Below are 9,226 nucleotides of genomic sequence, written 5' to 3'. Positions count from 1 at the left end.
ATTGTTCCAAATAATTAAAAAATAAACCCAAAAAATCCTAAAAATCCTAAAAAAATCAATGTTTTTGCATATATGAGCCTTAGAAATAAAAATTCAAATCTTTTAAAATACCCTAAAAATCATTTTAAAACCTTCAAAACCGGAAAAGTGAGAAACCTAATTGCCTAAGGTCCTAAACGCTGCGTAAAAGACTAAAAGAATTAATATATATATATATATATTATTTAATAAAATAAGACCCGGTTCTGATTTTCCTGGTTTTTACCGGGTGCCAAAAACCGGGACCAAAACCGGGGTCCCAATTTTTTTTTTTTGGCAACCGGAACCGAAACCGGTCCCCGGTTTCCCGGTCCCAGTTTCGGTTTCCCCGTTATTTTTGGCACCCCTACAAAAAACCAAAATTTAAGAAACTAAGTACAGCATGACATACCTCAACTCTTACAGTTGTCCAAATTTGCATTAAAAGCATTAAAAGAAAACTTGTCCCCACGCTATTGCTGCCACATCCACCTGCTTTGCATTTTACCACACTATTACACACTTCAGCATTCAGGAAGCTTAAATTCTGGCACAATTGAGATATTACAACTTGATAGATCTGGTTCATAATTACATCTCCTGTACAAAACAGCCATCATCTTTCTTTTGGCTAATGGTTGGGACCCAGAAGGGAAAGAAGAAAAGTCCTGTAATGACCTGATGTTTCTGAGTTGACTGCATCATTCAATGTCTTCTTGTATTTCTTCAAGTATTCAGCTTTTATATACTGCATATCGATCTCAGCCCTGGTCACAATTACCCTTATAATGGTGTTGTCATTAGTTCCTAAACCCTTCATAGCTTTATGCAACACCTGCAAAAATTTAGAGGTGATAGGACACATCCATGACCTTATTGGTAGGTTCTTGAGTACCATGATGCCAAACCATCAGTAAAAGTAGAATATCTGGCTTTGTTTGTGCAGATATACAAGAGATAAAGAAACACAGAGAATCAGTTTTGCTAAGTATTCATCTCTATGGAATTTTGATATCAGAATGGTGGATATAGTCATGAATCAATTGTTAAGTCACTTACTTTTTCTTTTGCTGGTTTCTACTGTTTACAATGGAACTTATTGGAATAATGGAAGGGGGTATTTGGAGGGCCAATCCAAAGAAAATTGTGAGTAAGCTTTACAGAATTATTGTGAAGTTGTGCAAATAGAAATTGGTCCCTATAGTAGAAGTTTTGTACACTATAACATTGGCGTTATCCAATAAGAAACAAAGAACATGTGAAAGCTTTGAAGTTGTCCCTACTATAATAATATGCCTTCAAGAATCAAGCTGATTTCAACTATACACTATAATAAGAGGTTTTTTGTTCTGACATGCTATTCCTAAAACTTAGGGTAGTTGTCTCTACTAGAATCAGGTAACATAGACACATTACTAGCAGGTTTTTCATTTACCTTGCCTTTCTTGCATAAAACGCCAAGTTTGTGAAATTATTTTTGTAACAAACTTCTCCATTATAGCCAAATTGCAGCAAAGAGAAACAACAGCTAAGCTTAGAGAGTGGGATGATACCTTTGCAAAGTACTTTGCAGGATTCTCTGCACAGCGTAAAATTGTCAAGAGAGCATATTCAAAATGACCTGATGTTTCACTCTTTATTGCCTGAGATAAGTTCAGTTTGGCCAAGTGTCAGAACAGAAATTTCAAGAGTGAATAAGCTTGGGGGGGGGGGGGGGGGGGGGGGGGGGGGGAATCGATAAACAAAAGGGTGAGATCATAGAAAGAAACTATACACTTTTTAGTGAATTTCCATACATGCCATGGTAAGCATAACAAATAGCAGCCAATTGTGCCCTGCTTCGCTGACAGAATATGCGAATAAAGGTGTTCTCATCAGTTCCCAATTTCTTCTCCCCTGCTTTAAAAAGAGCCTTTGCATCCTTCTCAGTTATTGCTCTGTCAACTTCCAGACCTTCATAACGGGGTGTGCTTACATATGCAAGCAAGAGCTACACCAAGTATTTTGCATTAAGATAATGAAGACATTCCTTGTATATCTTAACAAAAGATATTCTAAAATATGAGAATTGAACGTTAAAAAGACTCTGCATGACAAGGATTCAAGTTGGACACCTTGTTATCACAAACCATGCATCAAGCCACCCGTCATTATAGATATACAGTCCTCTAAGATCAGTAGGTTGTCTAGTTACTTCGCTCTCTATTTCAATTTCAAAGCATCCTTGGAAAAAGCATTTTGAAATTCAGAAGAACTACATGGAGGAGCCATTGAACAGCTCAAATAATGCCCGGGCACACATGACAAGGGTTAAAGTTGGATAGCTTGCTATCTCAAAAACCAAGCAGCTACCCCTCATTTCAGATATACAGTACTCTAAGATCCTTACGTATTCCAAATTCCAATAACTAAAAGAAGAAGAATAATTAAACCCAAATCCTAAAGACTGAAATGCTAGCTTCCCAAAAAATTCCAATAAAACAAAAAATCATTTTTTTCCCCTTTCTGCTGAGGCGCTGCCATGTATTACATCTTTTTTACCTACCCTTCTAAGACATTGACACAATCCCTTTTCCTTTCTTTTTCCTCCCCGTGCCCCCACTGAGTACCTTTTTGCTGTCCTTTTCTTCACACAACCAGCAAAGGATATAGAGCCCAAAAAAAAAAAAACAAAAAAAGCAAAGGATATAGAAGAGATTGGTGCTTTCCTCCCCCTCTTCCTGCTTTTTTCTTATCTATTATTCTGGTCAGTTAGGCCCCCACGCTCCCACAGCTGCACTTCTTCTTCTTCTTTTTTCCTATCTTACAATGTGATTTTGGGTCACTTTGTCCCCCATGGCCCCATGCCCCTAAGGCCCACTTAATGGCTTGTGTTTTCTAAGAAGTAAGAACCAAGAATCATTATTAGAAATATTATTAATTGGACTTGGTTCTGAATTTGGGGTCACTTAGGAGTTAGGCCTCTACGGCCACTCTTGCTTTTTTTCTTTTTGATTTTGGTCATCCATTTTACTGCCTAGTTATGAATTCAGACTGAACTTAATCATGTTTGGGTCACTTGGCCGGCCCCTCACAACAAAATCTTGGCTCCACCACTGTTAGCAACTCTGCAACCCAAGGCACAACCAAAGGATTCCTCTACTTCATGATCCAGCAGCACAACCAAAGGATTCCTCTATTTCATAGTCCAGCAGCAGGTGCAATATATAAATTCATTATTAATTTAATTCTGACTTTTAAAAGCCTCATCTTCAATGTACATAGCAATTGCTAAGGGTCATCCTACAGACAGAAGGTCATGCTTTATTTAATATGTTAGGCAGTTTTGCATATCCATTGGTCATTTGCAGGGCTTACTTTTTAGCCAATATTAAGTTGCAGTTACATTGAAGTACATATAATCATAGATCATACCAACACTTAGAAGCCCACATGGCTACAACATTATGATTTGCAGTTACATTCAAGTACATATAATCATAGATCATACCAACACTTAGAAGCCCACATGGCTACAACACTATGAACGCCCTATTTGAAGGGGGTTGGGAACATTAACTCTGGATTTTATCAGAATGCAAATCATATAGACAAACAAAAGGACAGTTAAATGAGATACCTGGATATTATTCATAAAATGCTGTTAGCTTAAAGTGAGAATTTCAAAAAGGAATCAAAGATATTTGTCTCCAAAGCATAATAGTTCAGCCTTGATTAAAGCAAAATTCAGAAACATAGAGAAAGGTTACCTTTTTATGATCTGCAGAGGTGTTTCTTTCAATATCATGTTCAAGGGGAACTCCAAATTTTGAATGATATATTTGTTTAAAACTTTGTATCTGAGACGGGGTACGAGAACATAATACTTCAGTTGCAGCTTCAAAATTATGTGTCTCTGTTAATGCCTGCCTGGGAATGATTGCATCACGTCCTGCTGGATCATGCATCCAGAGGAGAACTGCTGTCTGATAAATCGAAGAATATCATATGAACAGGAGTTAAAGCTATAATAAATATATCAGCATATAGAATTCAGATCTAGATGCTTTGGCAGAGTTTATAAATACTGTCATATACAATTCTATCTCCAGTAGTTGAGTGCAAAAAAGAAATGAAAAAAGAAAAAAAAAAAAAAAAATCATAAAAAAGGTATAGCTGCTCCACAGACCTTAGCCTAAAAGAATTCATGAGTAGGTATAATATTGCTACCTCTAATTTTCCATGAAGCTCTGAAGACAAGCGTTTAAGAAGGTCATCAGAATACATTGTTCTATATTCTTGTTGGATGAGAGCACGCTGTGTTGCATCACGATGGGCAAGAATGCTGACCACTGCTGCAGTATCGCACCCTAACCCTGGAAAAACAAAATTAAACAAGAGTATTTGGAAATGAATATTCTGCATACGCAATGAAAATTCTTAAAACACCTCGTAGAAGACTCAATGGGAAATCCCAATATCCTTAATATGGCAGCTCACAGAAGGAATATAGTTAATATCTCCTCTTTTTAAACTTTGGGATGTATAACAATCAATATCTTGTACAATCAAAATGTAGGAAACTGGTGGCGGAACTTGATTTGTTCCACCAAGAACTACCACTCAAAAAAATTAAGGCCCCATTTGTTTCATCATAAAACCTTTTTCTGGAAAAATGTTGACTCCACTTTTGGGTGTTTGGGCAGCTGAAAATTTTGAAACCGAAAAACATTTTCAGTTGACCAAAGAAAACAATGCTAATGAGGCATAAAAAATGTTTTACTCTTTTCGTTTCCATAAACCATTTTCCACCCCTCTCCGTCACCACACACCCTCATTCTCTCTCTCTCTCAAACAGAAATCACCGCCGTCAGCGACCGCTATTGGCAACCACCATCTCACTCTCTCTTCTCTTTGCCTTCCACAATCGGCAACCACTATTGTCTTTGCCTAGCAATAGCCACCAACTTCACAATGCCACCGCCATCAACCACTGGAGACCATCGCCGTCACGCTACCACTGGTCTTCCGCCGCTGTCTAATCTTCTCTCTCCACTATCAACCACTGGAAATCATCGACTTTCTCTGCTCTCTCTCTCTCTCTTCCATGCCGCCTGTTTTCATGTTCATTGTGATTTGTGGATGGCCGATTAGTTGGATTATAAGGTGTTGATCTTTGATTAAGGTTTTGATAGGTGCGATTTTTTGAATTTGGTGTTTGTGTGGTGATTTTGCTGCAGTGTATGCTGATTTTCGGTGAGAGGACTGTGGTGGTGATTTCTGGTGTGTTTTTAAAGCATTTTCAACTTCCAACCAAACACTTAAAATGTTTTCCAAACCATTTTTTTGCAACCAACCACTGAAAGATAGCCAATTTTTCCTGAAAACATTTTCCAACAGAAAACATTTTACACTAAAACAAACAAGGGCTAACTTGCCATCTTACAGTGAACATCTGTTGCCTTGTGAAGACAATTATGGCACAACTTAATTTACCCACCAAGCCCTAAGCCAGCATTATATTAGCTGCTTTCAGGTGACTTTTAGCCAACAAAAGCTTCACCTAGTTAATCCCCAACCCATCTACAAAGCCTCATGACCCTCTCTCAACAAATAGAGCTTCACGATTTTCCCCAGCCCCAAGTAACCAAATAAGCAAGCCTAAAAAAAATTTCCAACTCTGTCCTTCATCGTTTGGTCATGCCATCATAAATTGTTAAGACTCCGTTCTAACTATTTCAGGAAATAAAATTACCAAATATAACATATTCTACTGATTTAAGATGATAATCTTGTAGCAATAAAAAATATTAACTTTTTCAGCTTAACTTCCAATGGCAGAATCTTTTCAAACCAACTTTTGGGTCCTATTTTTGCTCATGACAAACCAATGGTTTAGAACTATTTACAAGTTTTAGACAATGATTCTACTCATTTCTTATAAATATATCCAGCATTCAAATGTATACCAGTTGTTCAGTTGCATATTAATACAAAATAAGATAAAAGACAAGATGACTTTCTAGGTCACTTAAAAGTCTTAAAAGTTGTCATGGCACAAATTCTTCATTGCTTCTGTTGTTCATACACACTTTAAAAATAATATTTTGAACTACTTATAACATTCACGCATGCAGATATCTTTTTTCCAGAAGCATCTCAATAAAAATCAAATCACAATTTGCAAAAACTACTTTGGGTAATAAGTATCAGTGGCATAAACTTTTCAGCCGGCAACCAGACTGCTTTTCAGTTATCGGTTTGGGAACAATATCCTAGAGGAAAAAGCCCTTGTGACAAAATGCAAAACATTCTGAATCATGCAGAAATATCACCTTTTTCTTCCTTGCCGAAAATCTCCATTTCTTTCTTGATTATGTTATTCTTTTTTCTTTCAATTGCTTGGCTAACTCCCCCTACCCATGAACCCTCCCAGTCCTAGTAAAGGCAAGATTCAAAATTCCAGGTCTCTGGTACAAAGCCAATAGACTTTACCAGCTAAACCAGCCAGCACCTTCTTATGTTAATCTTTTAATTTTAAGCCTACCCATTTCATTGTCAATGGAACTAATTGCACCCTAAAAACAAATCACTGATATTTTAGTCTAGTTTATTTGGTTGTCATACACATTTTCCATAAGCATCTGCAAGGGATAGTAACTAAAATCATGTCACAACAAGCTCAATCATACCAATATAGTCACAGCAAATGGATTTGTTACATCATATTTGGAGGCAACATTTCCAATGTTCCAAGCCAAATATAATAACCAGAAAGACATTACTTTAAAAAAAAAAAAAAAAAAAAAAGCAACTAGATCATATGCTTGCTTTTATGATTGTGGTTTCTCAAAGACCATTCTTATTTATGGCACTTGCTTGAGCCATGTGTTTATTTTCTTCCTTCAACTGAAAGAACCATGTTAATGCGCTCTGTGTTTCAATTGCACTTGTTTATTTTCTTTCTTCACTTGAAAGAACCATCAGCTATTTTCTTTCTTTGTATTTTCTCTTCCTGTTATTTATTTTCTTTTCTTTCTTTCTTTCTCTCTTCCCCAAGACTTCATTAGTTGAAACAACAAAATCAAAATTCTACACATTCATGATTTTTATTTTAAAAAAATAAAATAAAAAAAATCAAGTAACTGTCAATTATGCAACAAAGGCTTAATGTTTTATATCCAATGGGAATAGATCTAAAACCTTAATTTTTTTTTTTTTTTTTTTTTTTTGCTGTGAGAATCACCATGAAAATTCATGATAATATCAATATTCTAGTTAATAAAAGACAAAAATTCATGACCAACATCATTCACAGCTAACAACTCTGTCACCTATAATTACCTGTGCGTGCTTAAGCATATGACAAGACATGATTCTTTTATACGGAAGATGACCCTTATCAACTGAAATGGAACAACAAGTTCTGGGTCTTGTAACCAGAGTCTAGATTGTTCAAAGAAAATATTGTTTCCAGATGCAGAAATACAATTCCAAATATGCCATTGTGCACTTTTTTTTTTTTTTTTTTGATAAGTAAATATGCCATTGTGCACTTATGTTAGAACAAAGGGTGAAATAAAAAATACCCTCATTGCTAATCATGTTGGGCTTTCTTTGAGCACAACACAAGTTTCTTTTGTAACCCGAAATGCTTAAATGAATCCATATCACAACTTTAAAAACCCCATTATCAGAGTATAGACAATAGTTTCAGCCATCTTGACAAGATTTCACTTCTCATTACAACTTGCCTTAAAAGCAAGTTTTAATACTTATTAAACATGCTTTGGAAGTAAAAGCTCGGCTAGATAATGCGTGCCAACAAATATAGGATAATAAAGTCAGTTTAACGAAACAATATAGCAAGGATAGACACAAACACACACAAAAAGACAAAGCTTGGTGCTTAAAGTTCAAGCAATTTAAAGAATTGTAAAGGAAAAAATATAATAATGGGTACACTAGTTTCAATTCTCTCAAACTCTCACTAAAAAACAAACAAATTTATCGGAAAAATTACCACTCTATCATTTGGAAACCGTCACAAAAACTCCTTTTGATTTGGAGTAAAATGACCCAGAAACATGAAATTTGACTCTCAGTAGGCCTAAGAACGTGCTGAAATAGCACTTTTTCAGCTTATAAATCCAAGAACAGATTTGTGTGCTGCCTCTTTCACAAATCGTAAGGTTTACAGAGGGTTTTCAAAAGAAGTTAATTTCCACTTATAATTTACCCAAAAAAAAATAAAGAGTAAATTTTCATAAATTAAGAACGAGTATATCCCACAGAGAAATACAGGAAAATAAAAAGTAAAAAAAAAAAAAAAAAAAATTTGGGTTTTTTACTTGAAATTTCTGTATGTTCGAGGATTTCCATGGTTGGATCAACAAAACTAGAGAACCACGCATAAAAGCAATAACAAAACAGAAATTTCAAAGACAGAGAGACAGAGTACCCTTGAAAGCGCGGTAAAGTGCTATAGTGTCGTCCCTTAGGGAAGTGGGAACCGGAGGAACGCTCAGCGTCGACATTTTCTCTTGTTGTGGTTGTGGGTCTTTGCGAAAAAACAGAGGCAGAGCAGCCGTATATTTTAATTGCTTGAAGAGATGTAACGTTGGACGTCAACTTCTTTCTTTTTTTAAAAGTATCTTATCTTACCTTACACGAACTTGACTTACGTGCCAGATCAACATGTGTCCCTTCATGTGTCCCTTTCTATTTTGGTGTTTAAGACTACACGATGTCGTTTTAGTATAAGGTTTTCTCTCTCTATTGACCCCACATGGAGTTGTTGAGCTACCCTTAAATTATTGAAATAAGAGATATGTTAGAATCTAATAAAAATTTCATATTTTGTCCATAAAAGTCCATATAATAAGATGTCACATTATTTTCTTTTTATTTTATCTTTTTTTCCTCCACAAAAAAATAATGTGGCATCTTGTTATGTAAACTTTTATGGACAAAATGTAAAGTCTTTATTATATTTTAACATTTCTCCTTGAAACAAAGTACAACTGCATTTCTCGTATATTATATTTGCCAATTAAAGCTAGTAACCCCATATACTTATCATATCTTTGTGGAGCATGTATGCCAAACATCTCAAGGATTTGATTCTCTATCTCCATTGATGTTTGTCTTCTTGTTGAACTTATAGGGGTGGCTCAATAACTCCCTTTTTCTTTTTCTTTTTTAAATAATGTTAATGAAGCGTATGAGA

General features: G+C 35.6%; 1 protein-coding gene across 1 annotated transcript; it reads right to left on the bottom strand.

The window, feature by feature from the left end:
• Nucleotides 1-444: 444 nt before the first annotated feature.
• Nucleotides 445-8,610, bottom strand: LOC132184219 (annexin D5-like). Its single transcript, XM_088518252.1, has 6 exons — nucleotides 8,459-8,610; nucleotides 4,228-4,373; nucleotides 3,768-3,983; nucleotides 1,793-2,008; nucleotides 1,572-1,661; nucleotides 445-853 (listed from the first exon to the last, which is right to left on the bottom strand). The coding sequence occupies exons 1-6, from the start codon at nucleotides 8,532-8,534 to the stop codon at nucleotides 650-652; spliced, it is 948 nt and encodes a 315-aa protein (XP_088374378.1). The 5' UTR covers nucleotides 8,535-8,610; the 3' UTR covers nucleotides 445-649.
• Nucleotides 8,611-9,226: the final 616 nt, after the last annotated feature.

Source organism: Corylus avellana, chromosome 7 (genome assembly GCF_965113065.1).
Source record: "Corylus avellana chromosome 7, dhCorAvel1.hap1.2, whole genome shotgun sequence".
In the NCBI taxonomy this organism is placed as follows: domain Eukaryota; kingdom Viridiplantae; phylum Streptophyta; class Magnoliopsida; order Fagales; family Betulaceae; genus Corylus; species Corylus avellana.
Note: the sequence above shows the minus strand (reverse complement) of the source record. Positions and strands in the feature narration are given on the sequence as shown.